General features: G+C 41.1%; 1 protein-coding gene across 2 annotated transcripts in view; it reads left to right on the forward strand.

The window, feature by feature from the left end:
* The window catches only part of Srd5a2 (steroid 5 alpha-reductase 2), a 48,749-nt gene extending 26,124 nt beyond the window's left edge, over nt 1–22,625 (forward strand). The window contains exons 2-5 of one of the 2 annotated variants that reach the window (XM_005322474.4): nt 3,446–3,609; nt 10,483–10,584; nt 11,866–12,016; nt 18,516–22,625. In XM_005322474.4, the coding sequence (XP_005322531.1) occupies nt 3,446–3,609; nt 10,483–10,584; nt 11,866–12,016; nt 18,516–18,582 (484 nt within the window). In that variant the 3' untranslated portion in view covers nt 18,583–22,625. The remainder of the gene's footprint in view (nt 1–3,445; nt 3,610–10,482; nt 10,585–11,865; nt 12,017–18,515) is intronic. The other variant, XM_078029432.1, reaches the window with a different exon arrangement.
* Nucleotides 22,626–23,174: the final 549 nt, after the last annotated feature.

A 23,174-nucleotide genomic window follows, 5' to 3' on the forward strand; every position in this document is an offset into this window, starting at 1 on the left:
GCTTGCTCTTTCCACTTCGTGATTACTCTATTTCCCTCTGGGGAAGGAGGAAAGAACCTGAATTGAATTTGCTTATGTACACGGTAGTATAAGAGACACAACCTCCTCTTTCCTCTTGAGTGTATTTGTATTTTGAAGGAGGCGAGAAACAGAGAAGCCAATTGTTTACTTAAAGAAATGAATTGTAGGTGCTGTTGTGACTGAGCAGGGAGGAAGGAACTCTGCAGATGACCTGAGCCCAGACAGAGGGAAGCCACCGGTGGCTTTAGTTTTGGTTTAAGTGGAAGCTCTTTAATACACAGAATTGAAAGTCCTCATGATCCAGCAACTGGCCAGGAGGCTGAATGGTAGAGGTGAGAAGGTTTAGCATCTGATCATGTCTGTGGAGAGTCTCTGATCCTTTAGAGTTGGCCATGTTCAAGCCAAGAGAGGAGAGAGGCGGAACTTCTCCTGTTAAGGGGGGAAGTGCAGTTCCTCAAGACCATCTTGACTATTTTAAATCTATAAAATTTGGCTTCCATGGAACACAACACCCTCATTTATGTCTGTTTGCTAACCACTCTACAGTTCAAAACATACTTTTATGTAGATTATCTAATTTGATCCCCGTAGCAATCTTGGGAGGTGACAGGGAAGGAATTATCATTCCATTTCCAGGTAAGGCAACCACGACCCAAGTTCTCTAACCTGAAGTTCAGGCTGCCTGCTTTTGATAGAGGGATCTAAGATAAACCTCACAGGCTTTGAAGCTGAAATCCATATTTGAAATGTAACTGTGGTCATCGATGACAGTCTCCAGCCTTGTCTGTTCTTTGTTCTACAAATGTCCAATGAATGCTTGGAGGTGTGTGGGGTTGCTTGTAGTGTGTGTGTGTTCACTCTCATGACATCTGTATGCAATGGATGTGAAATTTACAAAATCAAGTATCAGTTCTTGTCTTAGTTCATTTTCTGCTACTATAACAAAGTACTGGAGACAGTGTGATTTGTAAAGAACAGAGGTCTACTTATGTCATGGGTTTGTAAAGTGGGAAGTCTAGACAGCATCTTACTAGCATCTACTAAGCATCTGGTGAGGGCCTTCTCTCTGTATCATAACAAGGCAGAAGGCATTGCATGGCTAGACAGAACTAATGTACCAGAGAGCTGTTCCTATAACAAAGCCACTCCTTTAATAGCCCATTAATCCATGAATAGATTAATTTATTCATTAAGTTAATCACACATCTATGGTTTAATCTCCAAAAGCAATTAACATATGAATTTTGAGGTTAAGTTTCCAACCCATGAACTTTTTGGGTACAAGGTTCAAACCATAACAGTTTTCAAAGCTTCAAAATCCAACTGTCAACCTAAGATCATCAGTCAAATTTTGGAAGCTGTTCTTCAGAGTTGAGCTCTAGTTCTATGATGAATGTGGCACCCTGGTGTGTTCTTTGAAGAGTCACCACGTGCTTAAGTATGTTGAGGCTCCAAGGCATGAACATGTAAATAAACACAGTGATTCCAAACTTACTTAAGTATATAAAGCCTCTTTTTTGGTGTATCACTTGTCCATGTGGAGTGACAGAATATCTTTTGAAAATGTCAGTGCAGATGACAAGTTTTGCTGTTTTCTCTCATATATGGGAGCTGGTGGGGGAGGTGAAAGGACAAAGTGAGTGTAAGGTGGAAACTCTAAGAGGAAGGGGATCATGGGGAGGGAAAGGGAGGGTGGGGGACTGTAAAAGAGGGCGGATATGGTCAAAGTATGTTATTTGCATCTGTGAATATGCCACAGTGAAACAATTTTTTCTGTCTAATTGAAATGTATACACATACACACAAACTAGGATGACTAAAACGGTATGGTCCTAGCAATAAATATTTCAACGGAACAGAACCAAAAACCCAGCGGAAGAACTGACACACGGGGTAAGTTAGTATATAACACCAATGACAATGCATATTGTGGAGGACAGATATTTAGTAAATTTACTTGCATCAGAAAAAAAATATGTTAGATTCGTATAAAACTTCTTATGGCAAAGGACACTGTGAAAAATCAAAGGTTTAAATATAACAAGAAAATAATTAAAATAACAGGGAAGTTTAGAGTTAAAACAAAATAATCCCAGTGTAAAAAACACCCAAATATCCATCAAAGTAAAATAAAGTGAAAGAGGTAAGCAGAGGTGGGAATACAACAGTGGAACTGAATGAACGATAGCTGGGCACAGCAACGTGTTTAGCCTCATATGCATGACAGTGGGGGTGGGGGCTGGGTCCAGAATCTTCTAAGAATCACAGAATTAAAAATGAGCAAAATAAACTGTTTTTGTTAAGGATACGTATGAATGTTATAGCATTGTAAAGAAACTGAAGGTAATGATTATTACAAAAGCGAGATAGCCATTATTTCTGGGCACTGAGAATAGGGAGGGCACATGGGACCTCGGGTGGTGACGGTGTTGTTTTTCTTGACTTAGTTACTTTCTGTCTGGGTGTTTATTTGGTGGTTATTCATTAAGCTTCTCACAAAGGTTTATGAACTTTCCTGTTTGACTTTTACGTTGCACTCCATGAAAAATTATAAAAAGTCCAGTTTTAGCCACATGTCTTGGGTACATTTTTTTTTGAGTATTTTTATTTTTATGCCCTTCTTTCTAGATGACTCTAGAGTCATAGTTTGTAACATTTATAGGAGTCTCTTTTCTCCAGGGATCCTACTGTCCACTTCATATACTAGATATAAAGATGCTATAGTATCAGTAAATAAATATACTAGAGAAATTACGGAAAGTCATGTGGTCAAGTGGCTGCTGTCCAAACGCTGTTCTGTTGTTTGTGGGTAAACCAGGCTTTACTGTTCTCCTAATATATTTGTAAAATTTTTATTCATCATCATTCTTATTGTTGTTGCTATTTCTCAGGACTGGGGATTGAATTCAGGATCACACTTACCACTGAACTACACCCCCAGCACTATTTTTTTTTCTTTTGTTTTGAGATGGAGACTCACCAAGTTACCCCAAACTTGAAATCCTCCTTTCTCAGCCTCCTGGGCAGCTGGGATTACACGTGTGCACCACCATGCCCAGCTCCAGTCTAGTATAAATTAAATTTAACTTCAAGATTTGTAGAAAACTAATCTCTAACCCTAGGCTCATAAAATTTAATTTATTAACTACTGGATGGAATGGCTTTTACCTTTCAAGACTGTTGTGAGAATAAAATGAGGTGCTGAATGGTAGCTACTATGAATTTAATGAAATAAAGCAAATAATAACATAAATGGTTACTCTGGAACCAGATAGTAACATTCTTCCATTGCATAAATTTAAGGAAAAACTGTAACAATGCACTTAATGTAGTTATCTATTTTAAACATTGTCCTCTCATTGTTTGACTGTATTTCTTTTCTTTTTTGTTGGTAGATTCTAATTTTTCCCTCCCTGTATCCCAGGACTTTTATTTATGCATTGCTCACCAGAGGGAGACCTTTTCCAGTTGTCCTCCTTTTCAGAGGAAGTATCTTCTGTGTTGGAAATGGGTTCCTTCAAGCCTACTATCTGATTTACTGTGCAGAATACCCTGAAGAGTGGTATGCTGACATCCGGTTTAGCCTGGGTAAGTGAATCTGACCAGCTCTCACCCACTACCCAGCTGATGCCCCTTTCCAAGGTGTACATCACCACAGCCTCCCTCCATCCTACTGTGGTAACCTCTGAATGATCCTGTTCTCCTCCTCTCACCCCCCCTACCCTGGTCTTCCCTCAGTGTGGAACTCATATAGAGGGATCTCAAACCCATCTAATAGATTTCCATTGCTCTCAAGACCATATGCATATTCCTTACCACAGCCTGTGAAATCAAGAAGTTGTTCCGAGGCTCCAGCCACATCCTCCTGCTTCTCTCTCCCTCATGTCCTGGGCTAGCCCCAGGACCATCCTGCTGTGCTGGAAACAGTTAGCCTGTCCTGCCCAGAGCCTTTGTGCAGGATTCTCCCCCTGCTTAGAATGCTGTGCTTCATGTGTCCATGGAACTTGGTCCTCATTTTGTTGAGGTCTCTAACAATTTACAGCACCTCAAAAAGACTTCCTGACTGCCTATCTAAAAGAATGGAAGATATTGATCATTGGTTTGTTTTTTAATTTTTGACTCAAAAAAAGGGACAATACAGATTATTCCTAATCCCTCTTAGTATCACAAATCAGATTCTACCCATCAATTTTATACTTCTGGATCTGTCTCCAGAACATGGGACAACTGGACTCTCTTCTCCCTAAACTGTATTAATTTCTGTTTAGTCCACAATTGCCTGGACTTCCAGAGCTCCAAAATCAGTTTTCTGCCTCCATCCTGTCCTTCCACAGCCTGCTTACATTTTCCATTCAGCAGTCAGGGTGAACACTCAAACCCACAAATGACCAAAGGGTTTGTTGCATGAATATAGATACATATCCACCATAGACCACACCACAGACACAAAGACAAAGAAACAAACAAAACAAAGCAAAACCAAAAAAACAAGGGAGTGCTCTGTGCGTTCATGCAGAGACACCTCTGGGATATGTGGTTAAATAAAAATAAATTAAAGTGTGAACTGTGTGTATAGGATGCTATTTTTTTTATGTAGAAATGGGATAGAGGAACATGTATGTGTGTGTGTGTGTGTGTGTGTGTGTGTGTGTGTGTGTGTGTAACTGGGAAGGAAACACTGGAAATATAAAAATCTCCTACATGTCTCTGGGTAAAGAGATCAGGGTGAGTATACCTTACCATATACTCAACTGGTGATGTAACCACACAAGAAAATAGCCAGTTCACAGGAAGTGTGGGACACAGGCAAGTGAAATACCTCCATGAGGAAGTAAGCCAGTCGTATCTAGAAAAATGGGATGCTGTGCCCAATGAGGGTCATATTGACCCTATGGAGGTTTTCAGGAGCTGCATCAGTGTCTTTCCCATATGTGTGATAGATTTGCTCTAAAAATTCAGAGGTATCCTCACAACACTTAGAACAATTTTAAAAAATTAGCAGATACTTAAAGGCATTGGTTCCTTTTGTTTTTAAAATCCTCCCTTCTGTGGACATTAGCAGGGCTAAGAGGCAGGTGCCTTCATGCATGGGGACTCCAGGAGACCCTGACACCCACTTGGCTCTGCGGCCAGAACACAAGGCACCACCCAGATGTGTCCATGGGAGGTGGGACAGCACAGTGGTTCAGGGCATCTAAGGTGGGGGGAGGGGCAAGTGCAGGAGGTGGGCCATGAAGGCCACATTTATCTCCAGTGTGGCCTTGGGTGACAGTCATGGCTCAGGGAGGCTCTGGACCTTGGGCTTGGATTCTGGGGTTGGGTTCCTGCAAAGATGGCTCCTCCTTCTCCCCATAGGAGCATGGGCCCTGCTGCTTGAGGTACCGGATCTAGGTACAGGCCAGGCACAGGCCAGGCAGTACATGACCTTCAGCTTCTTAAGTTGGGATTTTTTTTTTTTTTAAGAGAGAGAGAGAGAGAGAGAGAGAGAGAGAGAGAGAGAGAGAGAGAATTTTTAATATTTATTTTTTAGTTCTCGGCGGACACAGCATCTTTGTTGGTATGTGGTGCTGAGGATCGAACCCGGGCCGCACGCATGCCAGGCGAGCGCGCTACCGCTTGAGCCACATCCCCAGCCCTTAAGTTGGGCTTTCCAGGTTCTGGGGTTGACACTACTTTTTGCCTTCCATTTTGAGCCAGAAGCCTTGGGGCCCACGGTTCCTCTGTGAGCACCTGGTTACCACCCTTACTTGGAATTCTAAAGTCAGCTGGAAGAGGTTGCAGCTTTGGGGATCTGATCTTTGAGCTGCAGCCAGGCCTTCCTACCTCTGCACAGCTGTGCCTTCTTTAGGCTCCTCTGTGTGTTTGTGCCAGTAGAGCAGTGCTCTAGTGGAAATTGCCCCGGCCTGGCAATAGGTGTTTCCTGGTCAAAGGGAGTGAACACCATTCCTGTCCCTGAGCCATAACCTGGCCATGTCAACAGTGTGTGTGGGAGGAGGAGGAGGGACCTTGTCACTCCATGGCCGGTGGCAGGTCATCCATGGGCATGGGAGAATTTGCTGGTGCTGGAGCCGGGATGGAGGTTGCACCAAGCCAGCTGGCACAAGTTTAAAATTGGGATTGAAAGGGTTCATTATATGGAAATTTATTAAATCTTCCTCAGTTTTCTCTTCTGGCACTCCACTAACCTTGCAATCTAGAAAAGGTGCCTTTCTCTGCCCAGTCAACTTAGCTCCTGGCCATTCAGATGACTTCCTATGTAACTGCGTAAATGCTTGCACATATGGACCCTCATTCCATTTTCCTGATCTCTGGCAGAGTGATTCCAACTGCAAGATTGTATGGTAATTCAGAGGACCATCTGGCAGCCACCTTCCCTCACTTTCCAACACACACCTAGGCCAGGCAGTGTTGCAGTAAAACATTAAGGATTATAAGCACACAGACAACTGAAAGAAATTCCCAAAATCAAGGGTGACCGATGGGAATCTCTGAAGTACAGACAGAACAGATGGGAACAAATCTTCTAGGTGCCCTAATCCCACTCAACTGTGATTCCTATACTAGAGGCAGCCCAGTTGCCCCTTTTGTGGGGAGACCAGATATGTGGAACCCAGGGTCTCAGCATGCATGCTGGGGACTTAGCAGACAATCAAGGATTTACAACTTCACTGAACTTAGTTTTCTTTTTCTCAAATAGGCCAAATGGTTGAGTGAGACCTACCCCTTCAGGGAGAGAAAGGGGAGTTCTGAAACGAAGGGAGCATTGGCAGCTGCTGGGACTGTTCCTCAAATTCTTCCCTTTTTCATGGGATGGCATCTCCATCAAAATGGTCCAAACTAGGGCTGGGGCTGGGGCTCCGTGGTAGAGCGCTTACCTAGCACATGTGAGGCCCTGGGTTCAATTCTCAGCACCACGTAAATCATAAATGAATAAAATAAAACTATAAAAAAGTTCCCCCCCAAAACTGTTCTAAACTGAGGAAATTTTACCCCATCTCTGAAGTCCTAAGTGGTCAACTATGAATGAGCCCACCAGCCACTTCACACCCTCAGCATGGAAGAGAGTGGAGAATGGAGGGGGCCATCAGAATTCTAGACCTGTCCAGAAGTCCGGAGCACAGAATGCTTTCAGGTGATGTTTGGGTCACCAATTGATACCAAAAGTTCAATATTTGTTCCTGAAGCCAGTCCAAATAATGAGGACAAATTATGAGGGCAAAGTTTATGAGAAAAAAGAAGTTTTATTGATTTGCTAGCAAAGGGGAGGGCAATGGATGGATCCAAAGACTACCATCTCACTGCCATCTCAGGTGAACTAAAAGGGGACTACAAGGACTGGGCTCCAAGTATAATTATTATACTGGATATTTTTATAATTAATATCCAGCTGGTGTCCTGGAGAGAGCCATGGCTCCGGTTCCCAGGTCCGGAGTTTATTCTTTTAGTGAACAAGGAACACAAATCTTAGATTGGGATGGGAGACGTATTATTAATCTTGTTTCTCCTGCTGTTAGGGACAGGGAGAAGGAAAGGAGGAAGAAAAAGAATAAAAACATCACAGTTTTAAAATAAGCTACCAATGGTTGAGCAGCAAGGTTTATGCTCCAAGCATGAAGGGAACTCGCATTACAACACTGCTTGGAATGTAACGTTTGGGCATGTTTAGTGATCTTCATGTAAAGATGGAAGCCATGGAGCAGTGAAATGCTACAGTTAAAATCACACAAACACAAACCTGTGAAGACTATTGCTATCAACAAGTCTAATTTGGAGGGCATCAACATGGTAAAGTGCTCTCCTAAGCTTAAGACTTATACACTTGGGGAATGCAAATGCACTTCACGTACAAGATAGCCAGTCATAACCAGCACCACAGATACATGCAAGTCCTTCAAATACACCATTATGGCTTTTACTTTTAAAGAAAAACCTATATATCAGTAGGATAACTATAATAGTATTGCTTTGCTTTTCAAACAGTTCTATACAAGTTGAAAAACTAAAGGAACACTTCAAATCTGGCTCCAACCATAAAAAAAAAAAAATCACAACTTAGTAATGACCATTTTATACATTCATTCAGATGTGATGGCTATTGTATAAAAGAGAACACTTATTGGTTACATGTCATGAATTAAATCGACGTATCTTTACAATTTTTTGAGTGATGTTTAGATAAAACTCAGATACATGGAATGCCTTGCCCTCATATATACACATACCTTTAACAAAACAAGAAAAACCAAATGCATTATTTTACATGTTCTAAAGTATCTATTTTTTTTGTACTAAAATTAAATTTTCTTCAATATAAAAAGGACTTTTTATCTTAAACATCTAACAAAGAAAAGTACAATCCTGATTGGTCAGAGAGATACCCAGACAAAAATGTATGCTAACAACTCTGAAGAGATTTTAATTTTTATTTTACCAGTAAATTTAAATGAACACATTTGCTTACTCATTTATCTGTAAGTCAATTTGAATAGAATTTCCTAGGAGATTTTATCATTATAGATACACAATTAACCCAAAATTTTCAGGTCACACAGAGGTTGAGTTTTAAAAGATTTTCTTTTTCTTCTTCTCTCTCCTTTTCTTTATCTTGGGACAGGGGATCTCTTTAGCATCTCATCTCTTTTTTACACGTAGAGACATGTAAGTACATACGCTCAAAGGCACCAGAGATCCAGAACTGGGTACAAAGTCCAACAACGATCTCACCTGCCTTTCAGTACCAAGTTTCAAATGGCTGACATGATAAAATGGTGAGATTTTCACCTATACAAATGCTACCAAGTGTAAATGACAGAAGTGCCCAGCTGGCAGAGAACGACTCACCCAGCCTAAGACCTCCTGGCTTACCCAAATGTCAACTGCTTGCGTCAACAAGGTGCTTGGTCATCAGGATGCACCATGAATGATGAAAACAAGGGCGAGTTCCCAGAATAAAAGGGGGTCTTGCAGAGACTTCCCCCATCCTGGGGGCTGGCTGTGCCACAGGCAGCAGTCCTCCTGGCTGGCTCACCAAATTTGTCATGGGAACAAGTCAGGCTGCTCACCCTATGACAGGTCAGTTAAGTTGGAAAGATAAAATATCGAGGCAAGGAAGGTGAGTTACTCCAGAAGCCTGCTAGGGGGAAAAGCCCTTCTTGCTTGGATGCTGATTTGGGGGAGTTTTATACAGATGGTTGATGGTTGTTCCTTACATAGTGCAATTCATGGTAATGCATAAAAACACCTCCAATGCCGGTCTTCAAAGTGACTTACTGAAGGGCACACAGACAGATGGTCTGAGGTTCCTTTTATCCCCCCACTGTTGTGCATTCTCTTTCCCCCGCTTCCCTCCTTGCCCTAGGTAGGTCACCTTTCTTTTAGGCCATTGATATTTTGATAAGAGAAGGTAGAAAAATCATGATTTCACATCACACCCAATTAGATGAAATTAGATCTGATTGTTTTACTTAAAACTTTTCTTGATTTTTGCCTGCTGAATTTTGATCTGCACAAACACATTTTATTGAGAAGTGTGGTTGGGCCTCTAGATGGGGACAGAGAATGTTTCTGGACTGTAGTACTGCCCATTGGGATGAAGGACCTAGCATGCTTGATCCTGGAACTTCTTACCCAAGACCAGGACTATTTCTGTACCAGTGGATGATATTCATATCGACACCTTCAGGATATGTGGTTAAATTAAATGAAAAAGCTATGAAGAGTATACCTACTATGTTCATATTTTTTACAGAACAAGAAGTTTCCAAAGGAAGCTGTCTTCTGTGTTCCTTTGGTGGCTTACTGATGCCACTAAAAACCCAGATACTTCCTATGTCAACGCTCCACTGTTCTTACCTGTAGTCTTACCTGTAGACTTCATTTTAGTCGTTTTATAGTTGCAAGACACTGGCTGCAGCTCAAGATATTACATCTGCAATCAAGTCAGGATGAAAGAGGAAGGAGAAGCATTGGTCCTGTCTGTTCCCTTTATCAGAAAAACAAGATATCCAAGATATCCAAGAAAGTCCCTAGAAGATTCCCCCTTACATTTTCTGGCAGAGTTAGGGGATTTGGTCACTGTTCAGATTTTCAGCCTCTATAGTGGACAAAAAAAGAGGAAGGTAGAATGACTGTTGAGTTAGCCAACCAGTTGATTTGAATGAGCCCAGGGCTGACTATTATTCTTTCATGTATTTGATTAGTTATTTAAGTATGGCACAATGTTTTGCCTCTTGCTGTCTTCTCTTCTCCCTCCTTTCTCCACCTGACATGCATCACGGTGTATGTCAGCATTTTGGTTTAGGGAACAATAACACACACGCCCCGCAAACTTGGGACCATATCTGAGTACCATTCCTACATTAATTCCTTCGTTTTTAGAAAACAAACAAACAAAACAACATGTCTGAAACATATCGAAATCAGGACACATTTTTCAACTTTCTTTCTCTCTTATTTACCAAGGTATCTTCCTATTTATTTTGGGAATGGGAATCAACATTCACAGTGACTATATATTGCGCCAGCTCAGGAAGCCTGGAGAACTCACCTACAGGATTCCACAAGGTAATGCCTTCCCCAACCCACCAGGTTCCCACTCTCCCTTGGAGCCTGTCCCAGGGATTAAGCTCTAACAAGTGGAGATAGAGTATCAAATGCACAAGTATGCAACAAGTCCTGGCTTGCTCCTGACTTCTCCTCCATTCCCTGTTCCCTCCACAGCACATCTGCATTTCTCACATATACCCTGAAGCTCAATAGAGCTACGGAGAATCATCAGAAAGCAAGATCACAATATCCTGAAGGTGGAAGAGGGTGCCAGGCATGGGTAGGGTAGGAGTAGATTGCAATCTGGTTGTAGTAGATAAGATAGTTCTGCACCCAGAGTGTAATCCTTTCTGAGTTAATAAACGAAACTTAAGATTTCATTGCTGTGTCGACATCATAGAATGCACTCACAAGAACCTAGATAGTGTAGCCTACTAAATCCCTTGGCTCTAGCCTGCTTTTAATTTTTTTTAACTGTGCATATTTTTACCTTTCAAACATTTTTTTTGTTGTTAAAAACTAAGACACAAACACACATTAGCCTAGGTCTATATGGGTTCAGAATCATTAAAATCATGGCTTCCACCATCATATCTTGTCTCTTTGGAAAGTCTTACATGTAATAACACACATTTAGCTTTAATTTCCTATGATAAAAATGATTTTTTTGTGGGGAATACTTGCTTAAGAATGTTTTACAGTTAATTTTTTGGTATTCTAAAATAACAAATAATACAGCATAGTAAATTTAAGAACATAGCACATTAGTTTATTAAATTATGTCCTGTACGTAATTTAATGTGCAACACTTTTATATGACTGGCAGTGTGGTAGGTTTTTTTACACCAGTGTCGCCATGAATACACAAGTAGTGCATTGTGTATGAGATTACACTGGCTATGATTCACTCTAATTATCATCTAAAGGGTCACCATTGTATAAGCAATCTGATGTTGACTAAATCATTGTTATACAGCACCTGGGTCTATATTTTTGGGGATATTGAATATTTTGAAGATGCTGAATATTTGAAATCCTAATTATTCCCAAGAAAGGAGGGTGTGAGATAAACAGATAAGCAGGTGGGAATGGATCATTTTCAGTAATCCTTTAACACATTGGAAGATTCCAGAACAAATTATCCAGGAGAACCCCACAAAGCTCCTATGCTTGTAAAGGGAGTCTCCAACCCCAACTTTGTTCTAGCTACCTTTATGTGTTCTGGAACAACACATGGAGGGGTGTGATGTCACAAGGATGCAGCTCTGATCATTGACCTTCTGATTCTTCTGCACACAGGTGGTTTGTTTACATATGTTTCTGGAGCCAATTACCTTGGCGAGATCATTGAATGGATCGGCTATGCCTTGGCCACTTGGTCCCCTCCAGGACTTGCGTTTGCCTTTTTCTCACTTTGTTACCTTAGCCAGCGAGCTTCTCATCACCACAGGTAAACTTGTCAATAAACGCAGTGGAACCCAGGTAGCTTTCCTCTCCAGACATGCCTTTTAGCACAGGGAGTCTGATTGAGAAACCTTATTTATCTTTTTTTAAGGGAAATTAGATACCATAATCTGGGCTGTAAAACTCTGAAATTTAAGGATTTTGCTGTCATTGCAATTTAGCTGGACGACCCATGCAGTAAATATTTTTCTAAGAGCAAAAACAAACCCATGTAGATGGAGGCCCCTAAGGTGACAGTTGAGAAGCCACTGTGTCTACCCTTTGAAGAAGTCTTCCCAGCAAGGGCACCTCGTATCTAAGTGACTGTTGACCCCAGTTCTGTGCTTGGGGATGGGTGCTACTTGGCAGTAAGTAAATTGTAGATACTGAGTTAAGAGACAAAAGAAGTCACCTTCATTTCCATGCCCCAGTCCAACTTCCTCCATGATTCTGGAAGTGTGTTCTGTTGGGGAGACCAGGGCCAGCACCTCCCAAAGGATCGCAGATAATTCTGAGGTACAGCTTGGATAGAGAACCTCTGGGAAGAAACACTAGCTGGTGTCTATGTGGATGTTCTTTTTGGGAGCTAGTTTCAGTTCAAGGCTTGGTGCTAACAGTTCAGGTAATCACAGAGTCCTGTCATCTGCAGAAGGATTATTTGTTCTGGAATCTTCCAATGCTGGGGCTTCTTCTGGTACTGTCCTCCTTCCTTTACCCCTCTCCATCTCTCATAGCCAAGGCTATGGTAAGGTAGAGTAAGCAATTGTGTGGAGGGTGCAATTGTTGGACTGCCCCCTCTGCTGGTCATTGCTGGGATTGCAGGCATCTAGAACCTTTCCTCTGAAAAGTCTGGTCTACAGCTTCACTAACCTCACTAGGGGTGGGGTGGGGACAAAAAGGGATAACTAAAAGTATCACTGGAGGGAAACATATGAAGCTGATATCTTAGTTTAAACCTGAGTGTGACCTTCATATCCATTTCTCCAAATGGCTTTTGGGGCAAGATAAAGCCTGTGATTCCTGGAGAGAGGATGATCCACTTTACCTTTTGAATATAGCCCTGGCTGCTCATTTATTTTATTTTTTAAGATTTCTTTTTGGTAGTTGTAGATGGATACAATACCTTTATTTTATTTATTTATGTTTACACGGTGCTGAGGATCAGACCCAGGGCCTCACACGCGCAAGGCAAGCACTCCACCACGAAGCGACAACCCCAGCCCTGCTGCTTATTTTTAAAGGGACATATTTTTCTTTTTCTCTTCTCCCTCTCCCTCTTCCTGACCTGGGGAACTAGATTACCTTGAGTTATCTGTGCTTCATAGGAAGGAGATGTCACCAGAAGATCCAGGAAGTGTCTCTGTCCCAAGTTAGCAAGTGAATTTCAACACATCTCCAGGGCACATCTGGAATGGAGCCTTTGAAGAGCTTCTTTCAAAGCCCTCTGTTTTCCCTGAAGAGCAGAACCACAGACTCTGAGACTGGAGTCCCCAGTGTTTCTCCTTTGCTAACAAAGGATTAAACCTTCTGTTTTCCTTGACTCAAAACCATGTCCTCATGATTAATTGGCATGGGTTGGCATTGGGGACAATTTTGGTAACAAAATTGGTGACCCAGATGGGACCGGAGAGCAGCCCCCACTCCGGCTTTCTTGGGCAGGCCTGGCACTCCAAGCAACCAAAATTCCGTGCTGAGGATGTAAGGCAAACTTTTTTGAGAACTGACTGCTGGAAAGTTAGGAGATGGGCAAATGTACCTGGAGTTGAACCAAAGGAGCTATTCCTGTGAGTACAGGGGGGACTGAGGGATTGTTCCAGCAATTGCTGAAGCACATTTAGCTTCAGGGAACTCCCACCTTCCTTCCCTGAACTATATGGGTCTCTCCATCTTGGTCTACTTTGAGAAAAAGGAAACTGAGCACGGTAAAGTTGTGACACCTTGGCCATGCAGTAAGCTCCCTCGGGGTGCACACTGAGACCCTCAATTCTACACGTTTCCCCTTTGTGGGACATCTGTGGCACCGGGGGTGTAGAAGTCATAGTTAAGTGGGAGTTGGGAACTTTGGGGGGTTTTCCTCTATCTGTTTTGTTTTAAAGGTTCCCATCTGTTGGCCATGGTTTGGGGATTGTCTCTGTTTGCCGGTCTCTATTTTTTGTTTGTTTGTATCTGTTTCTGGCCCTTTAAGACATGGGTAATAATACTGTTTTGATCCTATAGATTGTTTTCTTGGGAAAGATCATGGTTGAATGGGTCACCTATACACATAAACCTATCTAAGAAAAAGATGATGTTTTACTGTAACAACCTGGTCTTTGAATGGTTTTCTGAATTATTGTACAATCTTGCAGTTGGGAGTTGGTCTGTCAGAGATAAAATAAGTGAAAGATTCTGTATGTACAGGAACATATGCAATTACATAATAAGGAGTCCTAACAGTCAAAACCAAAGTTGGATATAAAAAAGTGCTGCCTCAAATGTGTGGATATAGCAGGAGACCAAAAAAGTGAGATTCCCCAGGATGTGAGGGGGAAACTGGTGGAAAGCTTTTCCAGTTGAGGACACTAGTCTGGAGACGTAAGGCTTCTGGACAAAGGCATTGACCAGAGTCCATGCTGAACAGACACTAAAAAGTGAAGGGGCTAATTTTGGGGATCTGTGCTCTACAGATGTTAGAAAAGTACCAAGGCTAGTGGCTTGGCCCATGACTTTCTATTTGGCTGGGTACTTTTAGTCCTTAAGTCTAAACTTTTTGTAACCTCCATTTAGATCCACCCCCATTTCAATTTTCCCACCACTTTGGGACAAAGAAGTAGACTCAAATGCTTAGCCTTACAGGGTTGCCTTTACATTTGAAAAAACCCTTATTTGCCACCCATTATACTCATTGAATAACTAGCCTATTTTATGGGGGTGGGTAAAAACTGCCAGTCACAAAGAACAGGGCAATGGGTACCAGTACTATTAAATTGTAACCTGGGGACAAAATAGTCTCCTCTTTTAAGATCTGAGAGGATGACCCATTTGGCCAGGAGACATTTCTGGTGTAGCCCTGCCTGTTGCTCACAGAGCTAAAATACAAGGACCTCCTGAGTCCCCAGGTACGCAAGCATCTGTGTCTTAGCCCTGATGATTTCTGCAGAGAGAGGTCCCTAAAAATCTCTGTAATGGTCAATGTGACCTTCACTGGACAGAGTGCCATAGATGTATATAAAGAGAGAGTCTCGGGTGCAACTGACAGTGGGACAGTGGGGGACTCACTTGTTGATGGCGTTATGATGATGCTAAGGGAGACTGGTCAAACAACAATACCTGTGCTCAAACCCCTTCAATGCAAACTGGAAGGAAAAAAAAGGTTAAGGCACAGTTTTTTTTTTTTTTGTATGACAGACTGTGATCCCTCTCTTAGGATAAAATTTTTCATGTAAATTAAATGTAGAGATAACATTCTCACCCCAAAAGCAACAGCTTCTAGAAAAAGAAAACAGAGCTTGCTGTGCTGGAGGTCTACCAGAAGTGAGAGAGACCTTTTAGGCCAAAGAGACCCTGAGAAAGGTGATCCATGTTATCCTAACCAAGATTTGTTTTAGGAGGAAATAACTTGTCTCAGGAAAAAATAAAATAACCCTTAAGAGAGAGGCATTAATGGGGATTCATTCTGTTCTGGACAATTGTTTAAAATGTGTATTGCTTCAGTTTTGCCAGTTTTGCCTATTCTGCCTGTTGAAAAAAAACCTCACACTGATGAGTGCTAATTAGTGCAAGACTTGAGAGCAATACTAGAGACAGATACATCTGAAACTAAATATGTTTGTCTGAGCTTTATCTAAATGTTCTGTAAAAGTTTATAAAATAAAAGTTCAGGGCTCGGGATGTGGCTCAAGTGGTAATGCGCTCACCTGGCATGCGTGAGGCACTGGGTTTGATCCTCAGCACCACATTAAAAAAAATAAAGATGTTGTGTGCACCTAAAACTAAAAAATAAATACTTCAAAAAAATAAAAGTTCATGTGGGTTTATCCAATAAGAGCTCTCTTTTATCTGGCATAAAAGGGTCACACTGCCATTTGGAAAACTGGCTCATGTCTATCTGATCTATCTGCTTTGACTAAGTCAAGTTCTGATCATTAACACCGTTCCCTAAATGTCTGAGATTTAAGGCTATCCTTGATTTTTGCTAGTATTATTGAAGTCTACAAGCTTGCAATTATCTGCAAATTCTGAATTCTATTGTGAAAATAAACCTAATTAATATAAGGACATTTGTGTAATGTGATGCTAACTATTAGTTCTTCTTTGTATACTGAATACATTTACGTTCTTTTAGTATAGGTTTTAAAATATAAAGTTTAGGAAAGCACTTTACAAAACTTCGGTGTTCTCCAAACTAATGTTGTCTGTAATGGTAATTTTAGACTTATAGAAATAGCAAATTTAATTGGGGACTTGTTTATATCATTTAACGTTCTGTAACTGAACTTGTTATCAATAAAGTATACGTAAAATTCATGTTACTTTTTACACTGTGGTGAAAATTTAAATGTACTTTTGAAAGATATTGAAAGCCTGATCTGTTTAAAGGTTAATATTGTGAAACATAAAAACATTTTGCCACTTTCCCAGGAAAGGGTGTTAAAACCTTTCTTAGCTTTTGTTTGATTCATGTTTCAGATATAATGTTATGTTAACTAACATTCAGATAGACTCAGGATACAGCTTATAAAAACTTTGTAAAATGGTATTTAAAAAAAGAGGTAAAGATCAGCTTCAGAAATAAAACACTTATACGTAAGATTTGTCAAGAGCTCTGCCTCATCTGAGCAAGACTCTGCCTCTCATCTTACTCTGTGTTAAGATGATTTCAAAGTAGACTAGACTTAAGCTCTTTAAAGTTATGTTCAAATGATAAATTTTTGTCATAAAGATTACTGTGATTTCAAAATAAACAGGACATATAATATATAACTAAGTAAGGTTTAGAATTATAAAAAAATTATATTTCTTGGATCATAGCCGTTATCCAAACTAAATATGTTTCTACTATTGGTAATTTCAATTTGTATTTTCCTTTAAAACGTAACAGCTGTTGCCCATTAATGTTTTTCAGAGGTGCTCTTTCTAATTGAACAACCTGAGTTAATTTGAGATAATAAGCTTTCACTGATGGGACAGACATGAAATAAAGCTAACTTCCAGTGCTAATATTGATCCCCAATTAAATGGAAGGGGTAACTATAAAATTAAAACCCATTACTCCCCTTTAAACACTGGTGAAACGGGTCTGATGGATGTTTAAAACCCCAAACTTGGAGACTACAGTCAAGAAAGTAAATGGGCCAAGGAAAAAGCAGCCAATGATGGACAACTCCTCCAAGGGCCCTGCAACCCCAGTGAGTTACCCAATCTGCCAATCAGGGAGATTGGGAAGACCCTAGAGGATGGGATGCCAACCAGTGCACATTCTGCAAAGAGGGTGGTTGACCTACCTCATCTAAGAAGAAAGGCTTTTTACAAGATGCATCCCTTTCCTCAGGCTGCCCTAAGAAAAGACCACAGTATGGGTGGCTTGAAACAACAGAAACTCTTGTCTTGCAGTGCTAAAGAGGAGTCTGAAATTCACTGCAGGCAGGGCCATGCTGTCTGGTGGCTTAAGGGAGGAATCCTTCCCTGCCTCATCCCAGCTCCTGGTAGTGGCCAGCCCTACTGGGTGCCCATGTAGTATGAGTTCAATTTTGTCCCCCCAAAACAAGTTGAAGTCCCAACTCTCAGCACCTGTGTCAGCCTCACTGTACCCTCTGCCTCCATCTTCATGTGGCTGTCCCTCCTGTGTGTCTCTGTCTTATGTTTCTTTTCCTTTTCTTTTAAGGATACCTGTCATATGGGATTCAAGGCCCAGGTTGCTCCAGCATGACCTCATTTTAATTTATTATGTCTGCAAAGATCCTAGTTCCAAAATAAGGTCACTCCCAGATGCTGGGCATTAGTACTTCCGTATATATTTGGGGAGGAGGGAATCGAACCCATCACACAAGGGCATTCCTAGGTTTCATGAAGGAATATTTTCCTTGGGAATATGGCCAACCGTCTGGGATTAACTTTGATCATTTGTCTTTGGGAGTTTTGGTTTCCCTGTATTTCTCAGCTGAACCCAAATGGTGCTTCTTTCCATTACATTAAGAAAATTCTGGTAAATTAATATACACATCTTAACAGTTTGCCATCTTAACAGCTCTTAAGTGTAAAATTCAGTGGCATGAGGTGTGTTGGATAATGTCGTACATCCATCACCACTGTCACTGGTGATTCCTTTTTAACTCTCAACATAAGAACTGTCAACATTTATAAGAGATGGGTTACAACAAAGAGAAAAGGATACCCAAATGGCCACCTGGAAGAGGCAGGCCCTAAATAACGGTAGGTCAGTTTGTAACCTGGGTTTCAGACACAATGACCTTGACTATTGGCTGCTGTTCCATTGTATTTGTGATTATTCCTTTGGTGTCTTTTAGGTTCTACCTCAAGAAGTTTGAAGACTATCCCAAGTCTCGGAAAGCCCTTATTCCATTCATCTTTTAAAGAAACCAAATAAAAAAAGGAGCAAAGCTACCATAATACCAAGATGCTGACTCTCAAGATGCTGCAACTATAATTTGTAAAGTTTCATTATATAAGTATGTATGTATAAAATGTGGTAGTTATTGTTCTGCCAACTGGCTTGGGGATTCTGCATGATGCAGAATCTATCCTGATCTCCTATTGGAGTTTCATTTTCCAAGTGGAGACATTTTCTTCTTAGCTATGCCTCCTAGAAAGTGTAGAACTTCCTTTATTTTTTTTTAAATGGCTAATCCCAGTACCTGTTGCTTTTTCCTTCTCTGTATCAATGCAGGACAACTCTGTAGCCAAGAGTTTTTGAGGTGAGGGCAGTGCTTATAGAATTTATGAACAGCATACATTTTAAACCTATGCAGAGTAGCAGAGGATTAAATTCCAAAGCCATGTATGCTCAGAGCACACCCACTCCTCCTCAATGAAAACCTAGTCACATCTTCCTTTTCCTTAGTTAATTAGGAAAGATGTGAAAGGACTGAGTCATATCTGCCTCCTTACATTGCCAAAAAATGTACTGACACATTGACCCCACTTCAAGTTTGTACAGTGTCTTAATCAAGGGGTGCCTCAGTCTTCCAGAAGATTCCACAGTCCCCATTAGAGATATCAACCTAACCCAGAAAACTAGTGTGACCTTCTTGAAGGTCAGCTGTGTTGTTTTGTTTTTGCTTCATGTTTCTGGGGATCAAACCCAGGGCCTCATGCATGCTAGCAAGTGCTCTACTGATGAGCTGTATCCCCAGCCTGAAGTTCAGATTTTAAAGACAAAGAAAAGAATATGACCCTGAATGGCTACTGAGAGAGTAAAGAAGTGCTTTGCAAAGGCTGGATGGACAACATGGCGGCGGGCGGAGAGGCAGCGCTTTCAATACCCCCTCAGGGATGGGGTCATAAAGACACATAGATAACGCTTAGATTCTACCAACGGAGAATCTCTTAGCAAAATTCCACTGAAGAGAGACCAGCCGGTCTTTTAAGGTCTTCAGGGAATAGTCCGAGAAGGGCAATAGCAGGGTCAAATGGTGGTTCCATTCCCAGCTTTCCCAGGAATCTCCATACTGCTTTCCAAATTGGCTGCACCAATTTGCAGTCCCACCAGCAATGTGCAAGAATGCCCTTTTCCCCACATCCTGGCCAGCACTTGTTGTTGTTTGACTTCATAGTGGCTGCCAATCTTACTGGAGTGAGATGGTATCTTAGGGTGGTTTTGATTTGCATTTCTCTGACTGCTAGAGATGGTGAGCATTTTTTCAGGTACTTGTTGATTGAGTGTATGTCCTCCTCTGAGAAGTGTCTGTTCAGGTCCTTGGCCCATTTGTTGATTGGGTTATTTGTTATCTTATTGTCTAATTTTTTGAGTTCTTTGTATACTCTGGATATTAGGGCTCTATCTGAAGTGTGAGGAGTAAAAATTTGTTCCCAGGATGTAGGCTCCCTATTTACCTCTCTTATTGTTTCTCTTGCTGAGAACAAACTTTTTAGTTTAAGTAAGTCCCATTTGTTGATTCTTGGACCTTAAAAGAGCATGCTACAGGGATACTGCCACATCGATGTTCATAGCAGCACAATTCACAATAGCTAGACTGTGGAACCAACCCAGATGCCCTTCAATAGATGAATGGATAAAAAAAAATGTAGCATTTATACACCATGGAATATTACGAAGCACTAAAAAATGACAAAATCATGGAATTTGCAGGGAAATGGATGGCACTAGAGCAGATTATGCTTAGTGAAGCTAGCCAATCCCTAAAAAACAAATACCAAATGTCTTCTTTGATATAATGAGAGCAACTATGAACAGAGCAGGGAGGAAGAGCAGGAAGAAAAGATTAACATTAAACAGAGACATGAGATGGGAGGGAAAGGGAGAGAAAAGGGAAATTGCATGGAAATTGAGGGAGACCCTCATTGCTATACAAAATTACATATAAGAGGTTGTGAGGGGAATGGGAAAATAAACAAGGAGAGAAATGAATTACAGTAGATGGGGTAGAGAGAGAAGATGGGAGGGAAGGGGAGAGGGGATAGTAGGGGATAGGAAAGGTGGCAGAATACAACAATTACTAATAGGGCATTATGTAAAATTGTGGATGTGTAACCGACGTGATTCTGCAATCTGCATTTGGGGTAAAATTGGGAGTTCATAACCCACTTGAATCAAATGTATGAAATATGATATGTCAAGAGCTTTGTAATGTTGTGAACAACCAATTAAAAAAAAAGTGCAGTGGGAAAAAAAAAGAGAGAGACCAGCCGGGAGCTACTAGGATTTTTTTGAAGTCACAGTTTGCCCCAGATGAGAGAATCCCCGCCACGAGACGCAGAGGTCCAGATCCGTCAGCCGCTGTCTGCATGGCCGTGCTGGACTCAAAGGAAAGGGCTGAGCACTCAGAATCTGAATATGTGCACATATTTGTCTCCTAGGCCTGATTTGTGGTAAGCATTGGCACTACTCAACAAACCGTTCGAGAATGGACCACCGGTTTTATCAGATGCGGTGCTAATAACATACAGAAACTGACTGTGTAAAACACATAGAGAACTTGAGAGAGCTAGGGATAGAGTAGGTAACTGAGAAATACAAACTGTAGTGATATAAATATGTGTTTTCCTGTTCATTAAATGCCTCTCAAGTCACAGATGTTAAGTAAATTTGTTTGAATTAAAGATCCTGGGACTTCTGGAGGTTTTTATAATGTATTAAGTTGTATTTCTCTCCATCTCCTTTACAAGTTTTTTTTTTTGTGTGTGTGTGTGTGTGTTGCTTCATTTTTTTGGGTCTTCTCTTTTCATTTTTGCTAACCTGAAATTAGAGAACTGTGAGCAGGAAATGAAGTATGACTTACAAGGCTTCTTGATCACAGTTCAGAATTCCAAGGAAGTACAATCAATAAAGGAGCGGGAAAACATGCTGTTTTCAGGTGTACACAAGGGGGAAAACTGTGTGTTAGCTTTCTGTCACTATAACAAATACCTCAGATAAATCAACTTATAAAGAGGAAAAGTTAGGCTGGGGTGTAGCTCAGTAGTAGAGTGCTAACCCATATGTGGAAGGCCTTACTTTGATCTTTTGCACTGAAACATTTTTAAAAAGAGAGGGGAGAAGTTATTTTGGCTCATAGTTTCAGGGGTGTTAGTCTATGATTGCCTGGGGCCATGGCTTGGAGACTGTGGTGAGGCTCTAGGGAGGAGCACGTGGTAAGGTAATAAGATTCACCTCCTGGACAAGAAGCAAAAAATGGAAAGAGACTGAGTTCCCATAATCCCTTGGAGAGCATAGCCCCCAGTGACACCAAGACCTTCCACTAAGCCCCCTCTGCTTGAGTTACCACATGAAGCTAGGGACCAAGCCCCTAGCACATGGGCCTCCTGGGACTACTCAAGATCTGAACCACAGAACTCACGGAGATAAATGACAGCTTGAGCTCACTTGAAATACAAGACTTCTGATTCTCTTATGACCTTGACACTTCCTTTATTAAGTCCTTTATCTTATTTCCAGGAAAAACCCAGGACAGTCCCTGAAATGTATTAAATGCCGGATAAATCACAGCTACCCTTCCTCTAGTACTTTTGATATCAGGACAAAACTGCTATGTGGCAATTCCACATTTTTGCCACAAGAGGGCACTTTTCCAAAATATTATTCAGGTCCATGATCCTGACTCATTCAGGTGATTCATGTTATTTGGGTGTAGATCCCCACAAAATTCCTATGTGACTGCCATCCCAAGTTGGCATTATTACATATCTTCTTAATGTAATATGTGATATGGAACAAACTCCATGTAATCTGAAATTTTCTCTGGATAATTGAGTTATTGTCAGTATTGTAGAGCCATGGTTTTAAACTCCAGTTTTATTTGTTTAGGGCTAGAATACAAATATGGATTAAATATAATAATGAAGTCTGAATGTATGCTCGTTCTTGGAGGTGTTTCTCCCCATCTCTCCTAAAAATGGAAAGCAAAAAAAATACAATAAAAATAAATATAATAAAGCCAGTGGAGGTTTCCACAGTTCTTTTGGTGAAAACACTACAATGATGTCTCAGCTAATAAGGTACTCTGTCTTGTTCTTGTCGAAGAAGCTTTCATGGAGAAAGCGTTTTCTGCCGATTTTGCAGAAGATGCTGTGTTTTATTTGTTTTTCAGAACTTATACTTAAAAACCTGAAGCAGCCCTTCAGCATCAGCTAGCCCCACCCCTTGGGCTCATAGCTGGAGACATTGGCACCTTGGTGTGAAAATATGCAGGGTTAAAACAAATGTAAACCCTGCAGGAAGCCCGCATCCCCAAGGTTCACAGTGGTCTGGGCCGCAGTCTCATTTTGTCCCGTGGAAGATCAGAAGTTTTTTTTCTCTTAAATACAGAAAACTTTCACAGGAGAGATTCAGCAGAGGCTCCAGGGTCTGAACACACTCATTCAATGTTCACTTATTAGATATTTACTAAATGCAAGACATTAGTGGGTGGGAGGAAAATAATTTTTAAGTTTTTATTTCTTTTCCGGCGCACACACGTACCAAGTGTGTGAGAAGTGTGTGCTACCAC

Source organism: Ictidomys tridecemlineatus, chromosome 12, assembly GCF_052094955.1.
Source record: "Ictidomys tridecemlineatus isolate mIctTri1 chromosome 12, mIctTri1.hap1, whole genome shotgun sequence".
Classification (NCBI taxonomy): domain Eukaryota; kingdom Metazoa; phylum Chordata; class Mammalia; order Rodentia; family Sciuridae; genus Ictidomys; species Ictidomys tridecemlineatus.